The sequence below is a fragment of the Halichoeres trimaculatus genome, unplaced genomic scaffold (genome assembly GCF_033239565.1).
Source record: "Halichoeres trimaculatus isolate MK-OKI-2021-1 unplaced genomic scaffold, fHalTri1.1 fHalTri1_scaffold_15, whole genome shotgun sequence".
Lineage (NCBI taxonomy): Eukaryota > Metazoa > Chordata > Actinopteri > Labriformes > Labridae > Halichoeres > Halichoeres trimaculatus.
This window is the reverse complement of record NW_027437193.1, coordinates 24,216,663-24,242,103: the sequence shown is the minus strand read 5'-3', so window position 1 is coordinate 24,242,103 and position 25,441 is coordinate 24,216,663. Positions and strand designations below refer to the sequence as shown.

At 41.2% G+C, this 25,441-nt stretch overlaps 1 protein-coding gene across 1 annotated transcript in view; it reads right to left on the bottom strand.

The window, feature by feature from the left end:
- The window catches only part of LOC141803981 (small conductance calcium-activated potassium channel protein 2-like), a 69,229-nt gene that overhangs the window by 10,359 nt on the left and 33,429 nt on the right, over window positions 1–25,441 (bottom strand). The window contains exons 3-7 of the mRNA XM_074688152.1: window positions 25,330–25,425; window positions 24,261–24,679; window positions 7,414–7,555; window positions 7,023–7,133; window positions 5,211–5,338 (exon numbers count right to left, since the gene is read on the bottom strand). Coding sequence (XP_074544253.1) covers window positions 5,211–5,338; window positions 7,023–7,133; window positions 7,414–7,555; window positions 24,261–24,679; window positions 25,330–25,425 — 896 coding nt within the window. The remainder of the gene's footprint in view (window positions 1–5,210; window positions 5,339–7,022; window positions 7,134–7,413; window positions 7,556–24,260; window positions 24,680–25,329; window positions 25,426–25,441) is intronic.

Genomic DNA, 25,441 nt, shown 5'->3' with positions numbered 1-25,441 from the left:
GGAGGAGGGTTGCAGATAGCGAGAGAGGGAGAGAGGCGGTCAAGAGATATGAGGGGGCAGAGAGGGCCAAAGGGAAGAAGAGGAGGAGGAGGAGGGACAACAACATGTTTTTATCAAGCCCGCTCTCTCAACGATGACATTGAGAAGAGAGAGGACAGCCTGCATGCATTGTAAACATATGCTTTATAAACCTATATGTATACATATATAGATCAATATATATATGTATAAATATGCTGAAGCATTCCTGGTCTCTGTCAGTGCAATACAAACCAAAACATGCAAAAATGTGGAAGCATACTACGCTCGATAAAGAATAAGTTAATCTTGTTTGAGTAAAGCTTTTTTATTTTAAAACATGCTTTAAGTGCTCTCACTGCAATCAGAGTCTTAACACTGAGAGGTTTCGTTTTCTTCGACCATTATTCCATCAATAGAGATAAAATGTAACACAATGCCAAATTGTACATTTACTGATGGAGAACATTTTTTTCTGCAAGAATGCAATATGCTTCCATAAAAGAACATCCTTAAATTTATGCTCAAAATCAAAACATTCTCATTATTCTGCACCCAAAATTAAGATGTCAAAAACAGAAAAAGATGACATGCCCTTTGTCAGTTCATATAAACACTGGTCATTCAGTAAGCGTGCAGTGACTGTGCACAATGAAACAATGTGCGTCTGTGTGTCTGTGTGTGTGTGTGTGTTTGTGTGTGTGTGTGTGTGTGAGTGAAAGAGAGGATGCCACAGATAAAAGATGCCATAAATAAATAGTCCAATGACACTGCTGAACGTACAGCAACATAGACATTTGAAATAACTTGCGTAGTGATACATGAGACATGTTTTGTGATGCCTTTGTGCCTCTTTATCTCTAATCAAATACATTATGGCAGCGCCAGAGCCGCTAACACTGATATGAATAATGTGTCATTGTTAGCGGTGGCATCACACAGCCATCATCTGGATGTGTGAGAGGAAGAAGTTCCCTGTTCGGCAAATTATGAGGCAGGATGACATTCAAGGGCATTTATTCATGTGCAAATCAGTATATCAGAGCAGAGTGAGACTGCTCGCTTACGGCCCTATCTCTGCGGGAAGCCGCTTCAGCCCGTATGTGTCTGTTTGCTCGGCTTTGTCATCCCTTATGGCTGTCCAAGAATGAGGGCCAAATGTTACAAGCGCAACTTATTAGTGTAACACATTATCAGGAGTACAAATGTATTGGAAATGTCAACCTATTCCGTAGTGTTTTTAGTCCCTCCATGATTTTGTGGCCTATTTTGGTGTCAAATGCCTGACTTTGTGGGGGGGTAAAGAAATGACAAATTCACAAATTCAGCAGTTCAGCTGCTTAGAGATTACTGACTTGCCTTGCCCAAGCGTTTCCTGAAAAAATGCTCAATTTGTCAGTAAAGAGCTGCCCCTGGTGGAGATGTCATGAAGTATTTTAACCATCACTATTATGATGTTGTCATCACATCCCAGAGCGCGTGTTTCCAAGCTAATGTTGGTAAAATTTGCTCTTGACGTTGAATTAAAACCTTGAACCTCAGCAATTTTAATTTCTTGAAGTGAATAAAAGAAAAGTTCATCTCTTATTAAGGGGATGCTGCCACTGACACAGATAATGGGTGGGTGGGTTCGAAGATCAAGGCTAAAACTGAAGTAAGTAAAAGTGCTTTTGGCTACTGCCAATGCTTAAGACTGTTGGATGGCACAACTGTTTCTTAAAAGTGAGGCCAAAACTTGTTGCAGTTAAGTCTTGAAGCCGACCTCCTACATGATAACACCTCTAACATGGGTCAAATTCAAGCAGAAACCTCCGGTCTAAGAATATGAGACAATGCGGAAGTGCTAAAATCTGCTGTTTCTCGGGTGTCCACTTGAGGCTGGCATCAGAAGTATTGGAAGTCACATACACAACAAGCCAAAAAAAACTGTTTTCACAGCAGAAATTAACCCATTTACTGCCCGTTTAAAAAAAACGTCTCCTGTCTGAGTCGCTAATTTTATTATCAGCTCTCACTGTACGGGATGTGAATTTTTTTCTAACTCAGCCGTTCAGAGGTAGCTGTACGAGAAGCCCTTGCCACTACCAGTATGGCCACTGCTGATTGAGGAACTGTTTAGACCTGAGGGATCTTTGGCATTTGATCGGTAAGCTGAAGTTAATGTTTGTTTTATTTAGTGCAAAGGGTGGTGACATCAATCTTGCAGTTCCATTAGTCTTATCTCCTTGCTTGAAATACACCAGATGGTCTGCGATGCGACTCTGTTGCGCTGCGTCTTGACTCTGTTTGTCCACTCACACCGGCTGCGTGTTCAGTTCGACGAACAGCGTGACTGACAGACAGCTGGAGTTGCAGACCAAGGAGTTCCCGCACTTCTGACTCTATTGATAAGTCTCTCTTCATCTATGTTGGGCTGTAAAACCTCAAACTTGTTGACTCCTGGTCTGGCTCTGCTTATTATGTCCGTTTGTCATCACAGTCAAGCTAAATACAAACTGATTTTGACTCTGTTTTCTTTTGAAAGTTACTGAGTGATTTGACGTAGTTTTCGGTCACGACTTCCTGTTCCGCTTGATCTTCCCTACGCTTAATTTATGCGTCACAGCTCTGCGTCTGTCAAAAATAGGATTGCTGCGTATTACCTGCAACATGACGGACCAGCCATGCAGATGTACTGCAACAAAACAGATCCAGTGTAAGTTGACACATTGATTTGAAAGAAACCTATTGCACTACAGATGCATCAGGTGTATTTTAGCCGTTAGCTTGAAAACAAGTCACCTGTGTGTCACCAGTGCAATACGTCAGCACCAGAGACTGACATATTTAAACGGATGCTAGCAGAGTTCACTGAGTGTGAAGCCAAATCTTTTAGAGCTCCTCCTGCTGCAAGGGTCAGTATAGGAAATTTATGAAATTCACCCCCAGTTATGTTAACAGCTTTGTCGATAGACCTCCCAAGTTTCCCTGTCCAAAGCTTCTGTTTGCGTCAGAGTTCTTTCAACTTAAAGTTAAAACTTTTTTTCTACATACAACCCTGAGTTTTACATTTGTTACTTTCTGTATCGTTTCTTTCGTACATTATCCATTCATTCTGAAGATATTTTGATGGGATAAGGGAGTGGATTGATTGTGAAGTGCATTTCTTGGCAGCATTCACCACTGGGAACAACTACCTCAGGACTTGGTGAGGCTTTGAGCACTTGGTTTAAATACAGGTCAAAAGCCAAGTAAGAGATGCAGTTGTTAGTGTATAAAAACTTGAGGGGACTTTCAAAGACTGGACCTCTTTAAATTTTGCAAGTTTGGCTAAACTTTTGTAAACTACTGTGGTTGTGACTTCCTGGAAAAACTGCTTTTTGTGTGATGCCATATGCTAGATTTACCTTTTGATCTTATTTGAGTATGGCAAGAGCAAAATAAACATCATGACAGGAAATATTGAAACCCCAACATAACTACAGCTACGCTTTTGTGTTTTCATGTCATCACAAAACCATCAGGAGTGTAGGATGAGGTTAATATAGCCTCCAGAGCAGCTATATTAATCATGAGCAACATTGTGCAGTACAGTACGTCGTAGATGATTATGAGCCACCCAAGCTCCAAGCTCATTCTGTGCAAGATGCTTTTCCTTTCACACGTTCTCTCCAAACAAACCCTCCACTAGTGACACCAGTGGCAAAATGTTGATGCTTATTTTTAGTTTCATTCCATTCAAAGGGGGATGGGAGGGAGAGGGGAGTCGATGGAAACACTGAAGTAAAAGAAAAACCAAAAACAATCCAGCATCCAGCACTTTTTTTTCTTTCTCTTTTTTTTTGTAACAAACGCTTTTTTCATGCATGTCAAACGCAGACATGAAGAGGAGGAGGAGGAGGAGGAGGAAGAGGAGGATGTTGAGGAAACAGTAGGAGGAGGATACATAGAAGACTCAACTTACTTCTGAGCTCTGCGGTGATAGAGCAAAACAAAGACAGAACACAGTACATAGTTTTAACCCCACAACATTCACGAAACGAGTGAAACCATTACACTTGTCACTGTAAGCACGGGGTCAAAAAGAGGGGTTGGAGGGAGAGGGGGAGGGGGGAAGGAAGGACCATTACGCTAGACTGCAGTGTGTGTACGTGTCTTTGATTGTGTGTACTTGTGTGGTAGTGTGAGAGTTTACGTGTGCAGGCTGGAAAGAATCAAAGTCGCATGTTCTCTAGGAGAGGATATTGTATAAAGCTGAAATGATGTTACAAATTATTCTCATTTTGTCAGTTAATTGGCAATATTGAGGATTCGTTCCAAATAATCAATATCACATGGACCGAGTGTCCTTTTTAGGACTCGCCCTTTAGATGATGATTCAAGTCAAAAACTCCCTCAGCTGACTCACATTTTGTCAGTTGAATCTTTGGACTTTTCAGCTGCATCACTGAGAAAAGGGGAGGCAAGATACAGGCAGGCTGAACTGTTACCAGCCTTATCTAAACATGTTATTAACCAGAAGCTGAATTAGCCAGAGGTATCTTTATCTACAAAACACAAGGACGGTGAATGTTTCTGTGATGCTCTTCTGCGGGTCGATGATGTAAGTTGGGGTTTCAGCCAAACTACAGCTAGCTTGTTTGTCTGAGCTTGGTTTGCTTGCGAGGGATCCTTGAAGGACTCACCTAAAAAACAAACTGACCCAGCATTTAAATCATTAAAACCCTAAATCCAGCAGTTTCACTTTTAAAACCACGGAAACAAGCTAAGCATAATTAGCTACAGCAGGTAAAAAGACTCCATTTCCTAGCATCCGATGGCTAATTCTATCTCTGGTTAAAAAAAAAAAAAAAATGGTATAAACAAAGATGACACAACTGAAAACCGTCTGCTGAAAATGTCTGGTTGATAACTGTATAGGACTGATCAGTGTTCATCTTACTGGCAGGGGGAAAATGAGAATAAAGTTGTCTTGTGTTTGTGATTGAGTTTGGTGTGTTACTCAGAAGACACAGGAAAAAGGGCGCTTTGTTGTAGCTTCTTAAAAAAAAATCCAAATCTGATTCAACTGGCAAAATACTGAGTCAGTCACAGTGCAAGAACATTTTCCATTAACACACTGACATTTTGGTTTAACAGTGATCCCCTCTGTTGGATGTTGCTAAGGGACTTTGTAATACTCCTGGTTGAAACAGACAAGAAGCAGGACTTACTGGTGAATGGCTTGGAGAAACTTGCGCTGGTGTTTCCGAACCTTGGCGTGATCTATCTTCTTGACCAACTTAGTGTGTTTGTAGATGAGCCATGTTTCCCTGAGTACATTGGCAGCTGTGTTCTTTACCTGTGAACCAACATATGCAGCTGTTTATTTGGAGCACTTGTTTTAGGAATCCATGTGAAATTAGGTTGTTTGGAAAACGGAGTGGTGAAAGATTAAATATTCAAACACTTTATAGTGTAAATAATGAAAGGAGGCCAGAGTAATACTTATTTTTGTTGCACCTTTAAAACAAACCTGTGTTTTCTTTAAAGGCTTATCAGAGTAACAAAACCCAACAAACCACTGACCTTCAAACTAGTCAAGGACGATAAATAGGGATTGGTACCTTTCACATTTGAAATTATACGGTACCGATGCCCGGTACCCGGCAATTGGTATCTGTACTTCACAGTACCAGTTGCCAGGTACTTTTGTGGGTGTTTATGCGTTGATAAATATAAATTTGTTCAATAATAAAATCTTTTTTTTTTTTTTTTAATTTAACATATGTATTTCTAAATACATAAACTTGCAATGCTGTGTTCACGTCCAACATGGAAAATCACCTACTCTTCCTCTACTCCACAGTCACAAGGATGCATTTAGGTACCTAAACACGGTACCCATCCCTCAGGGGTGGGAGAAAGAATCAAAAAAAATTTTGTTCGACAATATCAAAATCAAGATTCTTTAACAAAAAATCTTTTTTTTTTTTTTTTTTTTCAAACTCTTCTTTTCAGTCTTTATTTATAAACTGCATTGGAAAAAAGTTACCACTTTTCTCCAGTAGAGGGTGAAATGTTTCTCTCTGACTCACGTGATGTGCATTTTATGGGAAAAAATGGCTTCCGATATAGTCTGTAGATATTTTTATCATCATTTAACTTTTTCACATGGTCTGGTTTTAAAGCAAACTAAAAATCGCAAAAATTGTAAATATCACAGAATCACAATTTAAATTGAATCGGCACCCCAAATATCACAGTAGAACCGAACCGTGAGAATAGCCTCACCATCCCTACCCATAAATCTGAAAATACAAAGATGGCCTGGATAAGGGGCCAAATAACTTCTTTGTGAGGTTATTTTGATCTTTTATTTGACCTTCCGTTTCTGTCACAGAGTCAGATGCTAATACTCTAGTTTTGGTTCTACCAAGATCATCATACAAGTGTCCAAACTAACAACTTTTTTTAGATATGAATGGTCTTGGACAAATTTTTGGTTTGTGTTTAGAGCAAAGATTCGAGTTGCGAGCCAGCTTCAGATACTCCACTGCTAGTTGGCAACATAGACTGTATATAAAGTGGACAGTGAAGGGGTTCAGCAGCCGCTGCTCTTTGAGAAGAAGAGTGTGCTGGAGTATACATGCTTTCACGTCCATCTTCAAACTTTAAGAAAAGTTGCCACATTTGTCCTGAGTCCTTTTTTTTTTTACAAAAATAATGCAAGAGGGGTCTGAAAAGTCTCGGAGCCGTTGAGATGGCAACACCTGCATGCTGCAACAACGTGTATCATTATGGCCAATCACTGATGGTATTATCAGATCTTCGTCACGTGATTAACCCTTTGTGTACTGAAACTTGCCATCAAAAGACGAGGCACGTTTTGATAGTCCGTGCTACCTAAGCATTTCGGTCGGTTCCAGAAAAGAACAGAATTTTGGTTCCCAGCCCCAGACGCCACTGTGTTTGAACTCTGTTGACATGATGAACAACAGCGTATGATGACATTAACACGGACACAGCAGTAAAATGAAACTCACTCGTTTGCAGAGTTGTGTGTCCATCATGAAGTTGTGGACGTGCTTCTCAGCCTTAGTCAGTTCCAGTTTCCTGGCCACAACTGCAACCACAAGTGCAGTGCAACCAGCTCCCTGTAGCACAAAGACAGAGAGACAACAATGCAGTTGTAGTAGTTAACGTAGTATTTTGAGTAGTACATGCACAAATAAATGTTAAGTGAAACAAAAAGGAGATTTGTTTTGTTTAAGTGCTCTGAACAACATTTAGTTTTAGTCAATGTAACACATGGACAGGTTCGAAAAGGAAGTGATTTTTTCTTGCTGCCATTCATGCTCAGACTTCATAACAGTCAGTTTTGTCCCGTGAGAATGTTCTTTGGTGTTTCTTGAAGTAATGGCGAAAGTGACCTACCATAATCCCTGTAAGCAGGCACACGCCCTTCCCGCAGTACGTGTTTGGTACCATGTCCCCGTAGCCGATTGAGAGAAAGGTGATAGAGATGAGCCACATGGCTCCCAGGAAGTTACTGGTCACTCCCTGTTTGTCATGATACCTGAAAGCGTGAAGAGAAGTAGAGGTGGGATACACATAGTCAGTAAAGCTGCATGCAGCTCCTTGAAGGTGAGCATGCTGGAGGATGACGTGGAGCTCTGTGAACCAAACGGGGGGTGGTGGGTGGAGAAGGTGGAGGTGGAGAAAATCGAGGAGGAGGAAGAGGAGGAGGAAAAAATCATGACACAAGGTTCTGTATCTGTTTTGTAAAGCCAGTTAAATAAATGTCAATTCTTGAGAACACAAATTGAGTTATTTCAATGGATTTGCAAGAGACACTATAATTCAATTGTCTTTTTATTTTGTTTAGAGACAGTTTAATGGAGGAAAATGTTTAATGGGAGGGAAACTTAGACTGACATGGAGGCAGAACAAAGCAAATAGTGTCAGTTTTTTAAGGAAATTGATGAGATGATTTCAAACTGAGAGCAAAACCACTGAGCATCATGTTCAGTGTCCGTCATATACAACTTAACCCTTTGCTGAGAGAGATGTGGTTTAGAAAATAAATCTGAGGCCAAATCACTTACTCTTTCCTTCACATTAGCATAGAAATTACATTTTTGGACAATAGGTTTCCAGGACAAAGAGATGGACCATGTCGCTGTGAGGGACTGAATACCACAGGTCAAACTAGATTTGAGTATGACAACCAGACAAATGTGATGTCAGCATCCAAAAATGCTGTTTCAAATCAAACTAACAATTGGCTTATTGGTCACAGTTTGCTGCAAATCTTCCTCCACTGAGCTTATTCTGACCAGCCCCCCCCTTTAAAAGGTTTGGCGATGCAAAACATCACTTCAAACATGTCGGCTGAAAATAGCTGACAGCCATGCTTGAATTGACAGACCAAAGCTCCACAGTGCTTATGCAAAGATATTTAAAAAGAAAAACACACTCTACAAAGCTGGATTGATGATGACATTCCCATACCTTTTTTTATACAAAGACAAAAAAGTCCATCACAGAAGCAAATCTGCCTCATCCTCCCACCCCCATTCAGCTCGCCTCATTATTCCCAATGGGCTGTCTAGGAGGAGATCAGATAAGATTTAATTTTGGAGTTTAAATCAAAGATTCATTAAACACTTTGAGACAACATCTTGCAAGGATTCTTGTGATAAGACGCCACAGACAGAGGCTTATTTCTCGAGATTTTGTTCGTGCTTTTCCAAAGGGGGTTCTGACTGAGCCAATCATTAAACGCCTAAAACTTCCAGCTACTCAGCAGTGACCAAACATGTGGACTAGATGGTAAATTTTCTTTCCAAATGGAGGCAAAAAACCCTGATTTGTACAAATGCCGACTCCTCCTCCTCCTCCTCCTCCTCCTCTTCTTCCTCCGAGACAGTTCATTGACATTGAATATCATAAGTCAAACTAATCATGCCTTCTGTAGTTCTTAAAACTCTCACTCCAGAGTTTCTATTCATGCTCAAAGTCAGTGGGGAAAAATAGCTGAGCACTTCTTTTTCCTGAGACAAAAAGTGTGCGTTCCAGTGGGATTCAAGCCTCTTCAATGACATGCAGAGAAGCAGTCTGTACAACACCATGCAGGAATAAAGAGGATGTCTGCATCATGCATGTTTCAAAGCCAGTATATTGAGAGCAGGGGCGTAGGGGGGCAGGGTGGGGCGATGGGGGAAAAAACCTGGGGTTCTCGTTTTGAGATGGAAACCAGCTGCGACAGATACTGCAGCACTATCAGGTGGAGGGGCATCGTACGTCTTCTCGAATGGGCCTTCATTTGTAAACAGCAGGGTAGGATCGGATGAGTAACAAAGGAAGAGGCTCATTGAATTTGACACTCCTGTCTCTTTTACCTGCATCTCAACACTGCAGCAGCTGCCCTTTGATAGCTGCCAGGGGGCTAAACTTGATCAGCTAGCTAAATATTGTAATTACAAGTGACTAGTATGTTAATTTCATTCATCTTGTCATCAAGGCGTGCAGAGAGTGAGTCATGTCTTTAAGGCAGGCAGGCAGGGACGAGCTGCACCTTTTGGCACACTAATCCAATCTATAGCGTCGGCCTCCCTTCTGTTGTAAATATTCCTCATAAATACGCCTGGAAAAAAAATGCAGGAGGCAACGTTTTTTTTAGCAATTAAATCTTTTACAGACACTTTCTCTTTTATGGTCTGCTTTCCTAATGGTCGATGTGGCACTGTACTCTCAACGCACACATATTTCGATAATTCCCAGCACGGGAAAAAAGCAGAAGACAGCAATAAGGGAATAGAGACAGAGGCTGAAGAAGAGGGGGGAGGGGGCGGGGCTAATCGATAGCATTTTAAGGCTCTCAATATACTGTGGCGAGTTTTTGGAATAGCATGGAGAAGAGCTGGCACCACTTTCGACCTATTCCAGGACAAGAGGTATATAGTGTCCAGAGCAGACAGTTTTATCCCCCGCTGTAAAATCCTCCCTGACAGACACTCTGCAGCGAAAGCATTCTCTGAAATCACTTACTCTAATATTACAGAGATGATGCTATTTATCCGGTGAAATAATGCTTAAATTTACATCCAAATGAGCTGTAAATCTTTGCCTCTGTGGTGGGTAAGAGGAGGGAGAGCAGTGTGATTCATCTACTGTACGGCTCCTATGCCACTAAACAGGTCAATGATAACAGCTTCCAATAGCCTCTGTGAGTCTACTTCCTTTGACTTCTTTAAATGACCAACAATAAACAAATAAGTGGAACTCAGCCCTGAAGTGGACGTTAAACTGAGGTACAACAGCACCGCTCATTTTTTCTGTTTGTTTGAGAATGAAAAAATTCAGACATTTAATATTTCAGCTGTGTATGTATGGATGAGCGTGTGATTCATGTAATGAGCAGAAATACAAATTTGACGATACAACCTCAATACGACAAACACTCATCACGATGGATCCAATAGGAGAGAGTCACACACACCTCTGCCAGGACACACACAAAAACACACATGCACACAAAAACGTATCGCTTCTGTCCCTGCGATGCCCTAAGGTGAACGACCACTTCTTATTCTGCAGCTATCGCCAGCTAACGGCAGCACTTTTTCCCTCATCTCCCTACGTTTTTAGTATCACATCAACAGAAAATAAATAATAATAAAAAAATCAACAAGTTCCAGTCTTGTTGATCTTAATGAATTTGAGTGCTGCTTGAGATTACTTCTGGGGCAAATATGTTGCGATGCTCCTCGGGGAGAGTGTTAGTTGCAGTAAACATGAGCAGATTAAACTCAAAGTGATGATGACCTAATTAAAAAACTGCAGACGAAACAGTGTTTTTTACAAGCGCAGCCAATATGCAGAGCAAGCAAGTCAGCAGCAGAAGCGGGACTCTCCAAGTGGGCTGTAGCAGTTATATGATGAGCATTTTGAAATGTTTAAGGAAACGTGAAAAAAACAATATAACCAAAAAAAAAACAAAAAAGCAAATTATGTTAGGCTAAACAGATATTTCTTTTCTTCATCTAGACAGAGTTAGATGATGTCTGTATTAAAAAGGAGAAGAAAGTTATTTTTAAATCAGCTCTGTTTTTACATTTCAACTCCCACTTTACTTTAGTGGTCCACAAATTTCATCACACTTAAGTAATAATTAGACAAAGTTTTTTCTTATTTCTTTGATATTAGCACATAACTTCTTTAAAGTAATGTCCAAATTTATTGTCGCAAGTTACAATTGGTAAGTTACTGTTTTTTTTCCTTTTTTTTTTTTATTTACTCCAAATTGCAAGGTAAGAAGGTGACGAGTAGCAAATAATTTATTTGAAATTAAATCACAACCCTCCACAAAATGTTTTAGAAGTATCCAAACGTTTCTGATATTTCCAGAGAAGCAGGTGATAAATATCTGCTTAGTTCTTGAAAACAGAAGTTAGGTTCATTGTTTCCTCTGATAATTACCTTTGAAATGTTCGGTGAATAATTCAGTTTCCCAATAAGCAGTAGATAGTTATCTATTTATTTTTTAATTTTACCAAGTTCTTTAATACTGAGTTTGTTGATATGCACAATTGAGATCACATGTAAAATGATAAACCTTTATAATTAGGCCTATAATGTTTTTTATGATACAACTGAAGGCTTCAGATGTGATATTCACCAAGAGTGGGGCTGTAAATTGGTCTTACCTGATTGTGATAGACACTGAGAGTACAGGTGCACTGCAAAACAGAATCTGGCCACAAGTTATGTGCTGAAATTTTGGGGGGTAATTTCAAAGAAATAGGAAAAATTGTTGTCTAATTATTAACATAGTGTGATGAAATTTGCGGACCTCTAAAGTAAGAGTTACCCAACTCCCTGTGGATCAGACCCTTTTCTTATAGACTGAACTATGTAAACATCAGTAGTGCTACCAGTATGAACTGCTAAAACACCTTTCAACACCTGATCACACTTTTCTTTTTTGTTCTAGCTCTGGTGTCAAATCAAATTTCTATCCTTTTTTTCTGTCTCACAACTGTGATTTGTAATCAAGTGAAGAAACTGTTGCACTTTCATCAGCTTTGTGTCGATCTAACATGGGTTAGCATGATTCAAATAAAGATGAGGACACAGATGCTAACATCAGCTTGTTGGCATCATCATTGCAAGCAGGTTAGCATGCTCATGTTAGCAATAACCTCAAAGCATCACTTTACAAAGTTGTTAGAATATGTTTTTTTTTTTTGCCAAACATCATTCAGCCACTTCAAAGCCCTCTTCAGGGTCAAGACACAGGACAGTAACAAAGTGTTTGCTGGCATTTTTTTTTTAAATCACTTCCTTTTAGAAACTACACATTCACACAGTTTTATTAATAAAAAGTTTTCATTTCCAAGACATGTTACACCTTCATGCCCACTCCACTAAACTTAAGCATGTATGCAGAGGACATAAATTAGCACCTAAAGCCATCTCCATGACTTGGCTTTGTGCCTGAGTTTAACTTTGGTCAATGAGTTCTTAAACACACTTAACAAATCAAGGACTCAGTGTCGCGAAGAGCTCTCATCCACTAATCAAACATGAAGATGTGATGTTCTTAGAATGTGTCCTCTAAGTGAACTTCAGCAGTTCAACATGAACAAACATGAGCCACATAAAGGCTTTGAGCAAACTCGCCATCAGCTTTTGATGAAGTGGGTTTGATGAGCCTTTGTTAACGTGTGTCTCTCTCTGAGCACTGTATTTGTTGTAGATAATGAAATATTTTTGTTGCACCAATGGCAATGCAGTTTCACTGCATTAATAAACTGGACATTGTGTATTTCTATCGAGCACCAAAGTTATGAATCTGAAAGTAAAGAGCTGCTAAGGTTTGCTGACTTGCAGATATTGCAGCGAGGCAGAATCCAGGCCTCTGTTGCCAGAATTGATCTTGCGTGTTTGTGAATCTCATCCATTTCAAAGATGTTGTATGAGGACTTACAGGGCGGAATGTTAAATAAGATTTCTTGCAGGTTACTCCAGTGCATAAAGTACATCAAAAGACCTGAGCTAACATAAGCCTTGTGTCACTCTTATTGCTACAAACTTTCATATTCAAAGCACAGAAATCGCCTTTTTTTTCCTCAAGTCAAACCTTTTTCTTTCCGTCTTAATCTACAAATCCGCCCGACAGAGGGCTCAGTTCTCAAAGCTCTTAATCTCAATGTTTCAGAGCCGGAGTGTGGTCTTGTATCTGAGGTTATCAGATACTGAGTATCCTATTACAGAGGTTTCTTTGACTTAGGTTGGAGACATGTCCAAAAAAGTCAACCATGCCCTTTGGTATGCCGCTCTCAGAGGCCTTGTTACCAAACCTGTGCTAAAACTGCGAACAAGCTAACTTAAATCCCTGTGTAATTCTTCAAAAAACATTTCTTCACACAACTTGCTGAGTTTTGGTTTATTTTGCTACAAGCTCTCAGTATCCACTCTTCAAGGGATAAAAAATACTTTGAAACACCAACACCACAACCACTCCACCTTCTTCACTGACAACTAAGTATTTCTTTTATGTTCCCAGTCTCCCCAGTACACTCAGCACTCAGCACAGCACACAAAATACCTGCTCCTCTGCCCACAAATCCAAGCTTGGCTTAAAGGTAGAAATTGCTCATTAGAACCTGAGAGATTGCCTGTTGTCTTACTAATCTCTGCCCACGCTCAGGTTGCTTTACAAAATGCCTACTGGAGAGGTGAGTTGTTTAAATTTGATCTTGTAAAGAGGCATAATGTCCAATGCTGTGAGATGCATCTTTTAGATTCCTTATGAGACTATGAGATCAGATGTGTGGAGTAATATTCAAAGCTTAATGTTAGAGGTATAAGTCAGGAGCCATGATGCTTATTTTGTTGTCTCATCTATACTCCCCGTCTGTTTATACGCAGCGTTGTGTCCTGTCTCACCTCCTACTGGTCTCATTTCTCAATGCATCTGACCTTCTGACAATACTCATCAGCAGCATTGTTTTATAAAAAAGGCCAAATAACACAACTCACATTAGAAATCTCTGACATGTTCTGTTAACACAACAGGTGATCTGTAAATGGATGAGACTTGTTGAATGACGCAGCATTTCATGATGATCCATCGCTGAGAGTGCAGAATGACATCAGCATCAAGCAGCTGCGCATAACTTTGAAAGTTCATATTTAACATGAGACATCACTCCTCAGTCAATGCGTCAAGGAGGGACACGCTGAAGGACCTATCCCTCCCTCCCACCCTCCCCTTCTCTCTGATCACCTTCAGCAGAGCGTGTGTCACTGCAGGATATCAGACGCCAGGGGCAGAGTGACAAGAGATTGTCTAAATTATTGATCCCAGATGGTGATCTTATAGTCTTGGCTTATGTCGTCAAAAATATTCATGCACATTTTTGCAAGAGAAGCAGCTTTTTGCTCCATTCATCCAGATGGATCAGCAAGCTTAAGAACTGAATTAAAGTTGATGTGTGTGGTTGTTGTCAAAATCTGAATTCTAACCTTGAACTCAACTTCTGCAGACAAATCATCTGTTTCAAAGCGACCAGTGTTTCGGATCAAAGAGTGACCCTGTTAGCTGCTGATCTGGACAAATGTGTCCAAAACTGTCGTGACAGAGTTGTAGACAGCTAAAACCTCATGTTACCATGATGCTGACATCCAGTAGCTCATTACTTAGATCTCAGACATGGTGGTGCTTTTCTTTTTCTTTTTCCGGCAAAAATGTGAATCATGATTTTCTGGCATGGCCTTTTCACAAAATGTTTATTGCAATGATGAACTTTAAGAAACCAAGAAAGCCAAAGTTATAACGATGTATGCTTACCGCTAGCCTATTAATGCAGTTTCCTCATATACATTAGCGTCAAGCTTGCGTTATGTTTTGTATATGGTTTTTAGTACATTAGGGGATGTATAACATGTTGAATGTATTGAATACAGAGCAATGTACACTGCCTGACCAAAAAAAAAAAGGCGCCACTAAAATTTTGTTAGACCGCCTCTAGCTTTTACTACAGCATGCATTCACTGTGACATTGTTTCAATAAGCTTCTGCAATGTCAAAAGATTTATTTCCATCCAGTGTTGCATTGATTTTTCACCAAGATCTTCATTGATGATGGTAGAGTCTGGCCGCTGTCAGTCTGCAATCAGTGAGGCTAACTGGGAAAAAAGGCTTCAATTTGCTAGGGAGCATAAAGATTGGACTCTGGAGAGATGGAAGAAGGTCATGTGGTCTGATGAGTCCAGATGGACCCTGTTCCAGAGTGATGGGCCATCAGGGTAAGAAGAGAGGCAGATGAAGTGATCACCCATCATGCCTAGTTCCTACTGTCCAGCCTGTGGGGGCAGTGCTGTGATCTGGGGTTGCTGCAGTTGGTCAGGTCTAGGTTCAGCAACAGTCTGTGCTCAAAGAATGAGGTCAGCTGACTACCTGAATGTACTGAATGACCAGGTTATTCTATCAATGGGTTTCTTCTTCCCTGATGGCACAGACATATTCCAAGATGACAAGGCCAGGATTCATCGGGCTGAGACTGTGAAAGAGTGGTTCAGGGAGCATAAGACATCATTTTCACACATGGATTGGCCGCCACAGAGTCCAGACCTTAACCCCATTGAAACAATGCCACAGAAAATGCGTTTCATAATCAAAACTAGAGGCGGCCTAAAGAAATATTAGAGTGCGTAACCCTTTTTTTTGGTGGCAGTGTAGATTCCTGTTCGGTAATTTTTGATAAAACTTCAAGGGGAAAATCCGTAATCAGAGTTTTCTTGGTAAACTGTTACCTCTCTGATATGCTAAGAAAGCTTGGGCGAGTAGTCAACTTAGTTCCGGCTGCTCCGTTGTAACAAAAAATCATTTAGCACAAAGGCTAATTATGTCGATGGACTGAACTATTTCTATTTAATTCTTAACAAAAAACGGTTTTCAATGCCCATTCCTCGTCATTCAAGCAGCATGATCCGTACTCAGTCTTTCCTTGGTGCACTGCAGCCGGCAACAGCGGGCTAATGTGTTGTGAAGACGCTTTACCAAAGGTTGAAGGAGAAAATAGCGTTGCATTTTAGGGGCATTTGTTAACTGTGTTTAGAAAAAAGATCACATACATGTGTGAATCGAGAACGCAATCTTTTAATGATTGATTGTGCAGCCCTAAGTGACATTACACTAGGCCCAGGTAGGGCGTGTAAGTATAAGAAACACTGATCGCATTATTCAGCAATGAAAAGAGTGTGTTTTATCAATTGTTTTGCAAAGGCATTTAAACTTTCAGTGGAAATAAAAGGCTGATTTTGGGACAGGCTCATGAAGTGCCGCCGTGTTGATGTGGTTCTAGCCTACAGCACTGATGATCTCAAGACGGTGTGTTTGGTGTCCCATTAAAGCTGTATCGCATGAATAGGTAAAAGAATTTACTCAGGCTAAGGGGATGCACTGCTTATATTTCAGGGCTGCGATACTCAGAAGTTGGACCACCAAAATTTCACAGTAGCTTAGCAGCATCAATACAAGATTCTTACATCTTCAATCTGTAGTTAATAAAAAAAAATCTCCTGCAAACAAATCCAGAGACCATGAGACAAAGTTGGGAGTGAGTTTCAGTTGAGACATGTGAGTATCAGCTAGACCAAAGTGATGCCAGAAACAAATTTTAAGAAAATCGCTCTTTTACAGGATTAATAGCTTTGAGGACTTGATCTTTACATCCAGAACAGCAGCTACCCAAGACTTCTGTTTATCACAGACAGGAAGAAACATCAACAAACAACAAACATCACTGCTAGGAGAAGAACACGTAACTCTTCCAACTGAATATCCATAAACGTAACAAGCCAGCTGAAAGCGTGAAGTTATTTGACCTGAATCTTGATGTGTTGTCTTTTGCTTTCAGAGCCAAAGAAAAACAGCATAAGAAAAGAAAAAACATCTAAGACAACCTTTGACTTCAAGCTACCACTCTTTTTCCCAGAACAAAGACAAGCAGTGGTTCAGCTCATGATCTTTAGTTCGGATCGTATCTCAGCTGATAATAACTTCCACATTCACTGTTATGCAATCATGCTTTGCGGGCACTGTATATGACTTTGCCATAGGCTGCGATCAATAATACGCCTGCAGAGCGTGCATCGTATTAAAAACTCTTTATCAGATGAAGTCATCAAACCGTGGAATATCCACCTGTCCTTGAGGTTGAAACAATTTGCATAAAATCCATCTGTCTCTGCAGAGGAGATGCTTTTTGTACAGATAATCTTGTGAATGATTCAGATTAAAGGAACAGTGGATTATAAAGGAATGCAGAGCAAAACATTTGGGTTTGGTGCATTGTCTCACCTTTGACTCTGCGTTCCTAGAGTGTATCTAAGATTTGTGCAGTTCTACAATGTTGTTCCCATCAGTTATCCAGGAAAACAAGAGGACATTTCAGATTAAAAAATTCAAATCAAATTTAATCTTAATCCAGCAAACTAAAGAGAGCAACCCTCTTCATTAACTTCACCAAGGAGGTTGTGTTTTGATATCTTCAAACAGGATGAGGAAGAACTTATTCAATTTTGGAGGTGATCCGAATCACCTTCTGGATCCAAGATTTTTTTAAGGAATCTTTATCATTGTGAGATAGGGCTGTTTTCACCATATGTGTATATAACTCCACGATAAATGGTTGGATTGCTTTGCAAAACAATACAAGACAAGATCAACATAATTTCTGACAGATGTAAAAGTACGATCCAGATCCTGGGAATATTCTGGATACTAAGATCCAGAATATAAAATATAAACTGGGTCATCATAATTTTCAACACTGTCAGGAAACAAATTATTGTACAAACCTGCAACTAAAACCACATTGTAGCAGACAGTCTGCTGAAAGGGAGTATAACATTAAAGTAGGACTAAAGTGTTGGTGACAAACACAATACACTTGGTGGAGGTCTGTGCTCTCTGAGTGTTTTTCTAGTTAATTTTGTGTCTTAGATCAGTGTACTTGCTTGTAGAGATGTCAGATCTTGCTGAATATTTCATGTCAACCTGTGGTTGGTGTGAGGAAGTTCAGGTTGCACTGGTGTGAGTTTCCTGGTTGGACATTTGGACAGTCTGTTCTTGGCTGGTACTGTTTGTATCCTGTGGCTAAGTGATGACACAGTCTCGTTGTCAGACCTTGGGTGTAGGTGTAGCTGACTAGTAACTCAAGCCTCATAATCCGGCACTGCGCTCCGAGGGAAAGTCAGCTAAACTTTCTGTGAGCTTTTCTCTTTACCTAGCCTACAGGTCCTCACTGAAGAACAGGAGGTAAGAAAAAGCGGTCTCACATCGCCCCAGAATAGAGCTTTTTGTTACAGATAACAGAGTTAGAACAGGGAAAGAAGAGAGTTAGATAACAGGTAAAAGAGAAAAGGGAGCAAGGATCCAGAGAGGCAGGCATGGCATACATGCAGGTGTGTAAGTGAGAGATTAGGCCTGCTTGTTATGGATCAGGGAAGGGAAAAGGACAGGGAATCAGAAGTGGGGAGCGATGAGGAGAAACTGCAAAGCATGCCACATCAGATGGGTTACAGTAGGAGATCTGCAAAGGATCAGTCAGGAGTAAGAGAGAGGGAAGGAGCCTTGTGGCTGTGAGGGAGAAGCCAAAGGAGCTTAGTTAAGGAGCTTAGTTAAGGTAGGTTAGCTCTGAAGATGGGCCGTATCAAGAACATAGAGAAGCAGGGCCAGTGACCGGCGTTAAATCCATCTACTGTAACATTACCATCCCTCACATCGCCTCTTCTTTCTCCACTCCTCCATCCCTCTCTGTCCCTCCTGGTTGTGTGTCTTTCATTCCCCCCATCTAGGCATTTTCCAGGTTAACTCCGTGCTCGTCCAATCTCACACCGCACTGCCCTTTGATTGGCTCAGAAGCGTGTCAATGTGACAGTGTAACGGGGCATATAACAGAAGATAAAAAAGTAACATACAGCACTTTGGAAAACAAGCGCCTCTTCTTTATCCCTTTAATTGTTATTCTTTCACTTCAAATGATGGGATTGAGTAAACATGAAAACCTGCATGCTGTTTGGATGTTTACCAGAGGAGGGGACAGAGGGGGGGTGAGGACTTCACTTCATGAGTGTAAACAAAAAACTAGTGGCAGTGTTTGGAGAAATCAGTGCAACAATGGGGAATGATGCCCTCCTTTCCCTGCCTAGCTTTGCACTGGGTAAGACCACTCGTATATAGTTCATGTTCAAAGTCCTGCTGTGCCAGATATGAAGACGCATCCCAGACCATTATGACACTGCAGAGTATACCGTCTGACTCGCTATTTGTCCTCTCCTTGCATATCCAGGCTCACTCAGACAAAGTGCCTTGGCTGCCAGAGAAAATTCTTTGGGGTAGAAGCAACAAAAGTCTGAGACAAACCATTACACCACTGTTCAATTAATTTGGTGAAGGGAGACACATAATGGGATGGTAATGTGTGAACACAAAGAACAGAAAGGCTTTTGCTCCTTGACAAATCTTTGGAGTTGCTGCGAAAAAGTCTTTTTGTGTAATATGGATCTATAACAATTGCATAAGGACAGAGAGAAAGAGAAAGAGAATGAGAGAAGACGAATCGCCCTCTGGCTCGTTTGTGAAGGTGACTTGAAGGAGCTGCTCCATTTTAGCACAAATTTCCCCTTCCTCCTCCTCCCCTTTCACCTCCTCCATCTCCTCCTCCAGCCCTTACCAGCCTAACACGCCATATTTTAGCAAAGAGACGCTTGCTTCAAAGTGCTGCTCACACCGTCGGTGTCTGCTGTGCTCCTATAGCCACTTAAAGCCTCTTTTCTCAGCAGAAGGGTGGTGCCACTTGCATGCGAGCTACAGGGCCTACCTACTCCTTCTCTGCCATACCAGGAGTGCAGATAATCAATGGTTAATTGTTTTAGAGGAGTCGCCCCTTCTCCCATCTACCACCCCACCCTCAAACCCCACTCAGGGCAGTAGTGGCGCCAGCTCAGTGCAGAATGATAAGTTGTTCTTTTGTTTTCCACGGCTAGAGAACGAGGACTCACATGGTATCCCTATGGAGCAGCATAGTGGGGAAATAGAAAGTACAACAAAACATTATACAAACACACACACACACATGCACACACCTTCATGTGCATACTTGCACCAGTTTGAAGAAACACACTTAGACATACATTCACAAATCATTCGCCCATTGGAGCTCAACATGTTATTCTGCAGCTGAAACCAAAGCACTGACAGCATGCACTGCTCATGGACCATGTGTCACAGTGTCAGTGGACTCAGACAGCATCACAGACTCTGTGGTTATCTTTTAGACACTCAGGAGCCCTGTTAAATGAATTCTCAATACTCAGCCAGTGTACTTTTTATTGGTGTACATTTCGGGAAAATCCTCTAGCTTGTTTCATCACCTATAGTTAGAGGAGAAGATTGAAACCACTCTTGTATTTGTATGATAGTAAATGTAGCTGGTTGGCTTATCAATAAGCTGCTTCTTTGATGTATCTTTGTTACACTCAGAGGTGTCAAAAGTATTCACATCATTTCTCGAGTAGAAGTATAGGTAATAGGGTTGAAAAAGACTTTTGTAGAAGTTGAAGTATCAACTCAAGCTTTTTACTTAAGGAAAAGTGCAAAAGTACTGGTTTCAAAACTACTTAAAGTATAAAAATTAAAGCTACTTAGAGGGGGGAAATGCCATTAAGGTCAAAAGCTTAGGCTGTGCCACAGGAGCTTATAGTTCATGTAGTTCATATAGTTCATCCCCCTCCTGAGTCTCTGCCACAGACATCTTCATACTATGCTACATGTGTCTGTTATGTCCTTTCTAAAGTGTAGCGTGATTTGTGTCGTGTGCAGGTGTGATGGATCACGTACAAACCAACAGGGTGTTGGAATAGTATTACATTTATACATCTCTTCCGTCCACAATCAAATGTGTCTTTTTGAACGATGACAAGCTGGAATAAAATAAGAGTAGTGAGGCTATTTTTGAAACGTGCACAGTAGAAACTACAGATGCCTGAAAATGTAAGGAGTAGAAGTAAAAGGTTGGCTAAAAAAGAATTACTCAAGTAAAGTATAGATGCCTAAGATTTTTTACTTAAGTAAGGTAATTAAGTATTTTTACTCAGTTACTTGACACCTCTGGTTACACTAAAGGCTGATTTATGCTTGACGCATCTGTGGGGTCTGTGCGGTTTCATGAATGACGTAATTTTCGCACCTATGTCCCCTCCTAGTGGTCGAAGAGTAAAAATGCAGGCATCTGTATAAAGCCGTGTTTCCACCAAGCAGTCTGGTCCGGTTCAGTACGGTTTGGCACAGGTTGGCTCAGTTAAACCTGATCCCGTTTGCGTTTCCACAGCAAACTGTGCCCTCTCGTGGTAGGTGGCGTGTAAGCCGGATGCTGAAAGCCGCAGCTGTTAAACAATAGTGTGACGCTGTAGCAGCCCAACACAGTGTAGCCCGCTAATAAATCCAACAAAGAAGAAAAACGCGACATTATAAACCAAGAGCAACGATGGAAGACATACAGTATTTTGTCCTCTCTGTGATTGGCATGTAGCTCTTTGATACAAAGTGCAATCAAGCTTTGTTTAAGAGAAGTCTGTGTGCCGCCAGGAGAAATGCAGCCGTTGTCGGGGTAAGTGATGATTCTTTTGACCAATCAACGGTCTGTAGTGTGTTGCTCCACCTTCCGAGAGCGGATTGGTTCAGTCTGGCACCCAAACGAAAGGGTCCCAAAAAAGAAGGCCTGTCGGTTTCGGGGGATCTGTCCCGGGATATGTCAGTGGAAACGCCGCAAAATGCGCGCCATACCGAGACGAGCTTATGACTCTTCAGACAGAGATCACTGTGATAACCAAGTGGTAAATAATTCATGGAGTGAAATTGCAGCCACTCTCGGCAGAGAAGAGAAATCGGTTAAAATAACCTGGAAAAATCTCCGGGACTGATATGTCAGGTTGTAGACAAAGGCAAACTTCTTTGACTCTTGTTTAGTACTCTGGTAGACGTATGTTTGTGATACAATGCCCCCTGTAGCTTGGGAATAGACACCAATGGACGCCGCACGGGGTTTTAAGGAATAAAAGCCTCACATGTTCTGTCACGCAGATCTAGTGGGTCTGATTTCCACGAGTCACGTTTGCACGGAAAGCATAATACAGCCTTAACTTGGAGCTTTTTACAGCGACAAATTGAAGGAACTGTCCAATCAGCATCTTGAAGTGTTTAAAAATGGAGCTAATGCAGAAGTACGAAAACAGGTCCACTCGAGTCTGGCTGCACGAGGAAAGCCAGTGAAATAATATGTTCAAAAGCTCGTATTAAAAGTGGAAATAAAAACTGTAACATGATTGGCAAAAAAAAGGGTTAGGGGGCCAGTGGTTCAAGCTTGTGCTTAATTGGTGACAATGTACCTCGAATCAGGTCACGTCCCTAATCACTGGGGATGGCACATCGGTCCCTCTACTCAGTTTAATACTGTCTATCTTGCAGCTAGTCTTAGGTTAAATGAAAGTTAGTGACTCGGTATTACTCTCATATTGTTGAGCTTAAAAATATATTTTCAGAAACCACTTGTTGACGAAACCAGTTGTTGTTACAGATATTGGGGCTGTTATTTTTTACTCAAGTGTCAAACAGTCTTTTAAACATGAGGTTAAAAGTTAATGTATGAACTCTAATTACCTTCTTCAAAAGGTTGGCTGCAGTCTCTCTGCCTGCTTACACGCCGCCTACCAAGCAGGGCTCAGTTAGCTGTGGAAACGCAAACAGGATCAGGATACCAATCCAACCCGTACCAATCCGCTCCAATTTATTCAAACAAATTTTAGGTCACTTTAGATTCCTTCAAACTTGATTTTTTTGAAAAAGTTGCAGCCCTAAAAAAGATGCTAGATTCCTGTGTCATGGTAAAGTTGTGAGAGTGGCATGGATTTTAGCTAAATGTAGCTAGCAATAATTTTTGCAGTCCTAGGCTAACTGGAGCTTTTTTTTATCATCATACAAACAACATATGGTGGTATTGATCTTCTCCTCTGTTTTTGGTCAGAGAGGAAATCAGGAAAGTTCAGTGATGTTTATGCTCTGTTCTGAGTTTTTGATTGGTCATAATAAAGAGGGAGAGTGGATGAGTGTCGAGCAGTAGCCATGGAGTTATTGAACAGGTTGTGATTAACCATCTTTAGCCTTACTAATGGCATCCAGACTGGACCCTGTGTTGTTTGGTTGTGTGCCAACATTAAGTTAAAGTGACGTCTCACTGTCCTCTCTGCTCCAGAGAAGCTCAGGTCAAACCTCATCAGCTCTTGTAACTGTCGGTTCACCCTGTGAAGTTTAAACCCATCATTAAACAGCTGGAGGCGCCAAGAGGCTGAGAAGATCCAGGGTCGGGCGTGCAGGGGTTAAAGTTAGTGACAGGTGTTAACACAGGGGGTAGTTAAGAGGAGGAGGGGGAGGTAGGGCGGGAGGGGAGGGAGGTACTTAGTAAAAGCAGGGGAGGTGAGCAGCGGGAGGTTTCTGAGCATCTGTAGTCATTTCTTCATCTGAGCTGATTTTAGACTTTTACTGTGCGCTAAATGTGCAGGATCACGCTGTGTCTGTCAGGAACTTCTGCTATAGATCTCCCACTCTCCACCCACAAGAACGAAGTCGTCACCCCACCCCTCCTCCTTCTACTCCAACTGCACAACTTGGAAACATCAAAGCTGGCATTAGCGTCTCATTTCCCTATGCAAATGCAAATTGTAAAAAAGCCTTCATTTTTCCCTGCCTCTTTCACTTTCAGTGAGAATCGTTGCTGCCCCCTTGAGACGAAGCCTGATGTGCAGTTTTAGGGAGAAAACGGGTTAGGGGATCCTGGGGGCTGCTCTGCATTACCAAAACAAACCATTCAGCAAACAAACAATTAGACACTCATGAATTATGGACAAGCCTTCTAAAATAGCAATAAAACCGGGGAGTAGGGAGTCGTGAAACGATTGCTGAGCTATCGAGACCATGTCAGGGTGTTATTTAACGCTCCCTGCCTGACTGTACATGTGTACAGTATCTATGTAACCTATTCTGAAATCTCCAGACATTCTGTGAACCAGTGCAGATGAGCGACTGAAAACAAGAGAACACTGAGAAGCCAAGAGTGAAGTTGAAAAAGGGTACAAGTAATCCACAACAGCATGATGGTGCATCAGCCATTTTGCTCTTCAAACATCTCCATCATTCACAACCCCGTGTTTACCTCTCACAGACGCGCACAGTCCATGCAGCAATGATCCAGGAGGATATACTGAACACCAGCAGAACAGTTCCCGGACAGATGGTCATGAGGGTCTTCATGACGAAGCGTGTGTTGAAGTTGATCTTATTGAGGGCGCCGATGCTCCGCGACGAAGCGTCCGTAAACAGCTTACTGTGGAGTAACATGACCCTGCCTATCAGGTAGAGTCTCAGGAACATGGGGATGGAGAGGATGATGTCCACGTCCGCATCTGCCACGGACGGCGTGTAGGTAAAGGCCAGCCGCGCTGTCCAAGTGAAGACATACTGGCCTGGGATGGGATGGATGGCACACACCAGAAGCTCCAGCACGATGAAGAAGATTCGCTCATAGGTCATGGCTATCCTCCAATCGTCCGCACCATTGTCCACCATGAACAGCTGCAGAGAAACAAACACATTAAGGATTCACAAACTCTCCTTTTATGTCACTTTTGAAGTTTTGGCATCTTCAGCACTTTTTCATCCTCTTCATCCCCCAACATCTTCAAAGTGTCGGGGGTTGAAACCAAGCTTCTGAGACAAACACTATTTGAATCAAACCTTCATATTTTGTCTGAAATCTGAGTCGTGATCTGAATAAGTCATGATCAATTAGAGGAAGACTTGCGGCAAATCAGGAACAAAGACAATTTAACATTTGGTACAAAGTTTCCCTCGTCCTGAAGATTCATATATTTGATTATATCAAAAATAAACGTCTGCACTGTAACTGTAATCCTGTTTGAAACAAAGCAGGCAGGCAACCTTAAGTCTACACATCCATTGTTCTTCTGAATACTCTTAATACTGATGATAAGTAACTACATAAACATTTATATTACTTTCACATTTTCCACACAACACAACAAACAACACAACAAATTGATCATAAATGCTTTTTCCTTCACTCTTTTGTGCGACTGAAAATTTTCAGGGTTAATGAAATTCCAACTGCCAAATCAGAAAGCAGCACCAATTTTCTCTGCACTGGTACAAAAAGCCGCTAACAGCATGAATAAAATGAAGTAATTCTGTTTTCTAAAACTCACCTGGATTTCCCGGGCATGGTACATTATTATAAGACCAAGCAATATAACAGTGGAAAGGCTGATAAGGCATTTCAGTGCAAATGAGTATGAAGATTCCTAAAGTGAGAGAAAG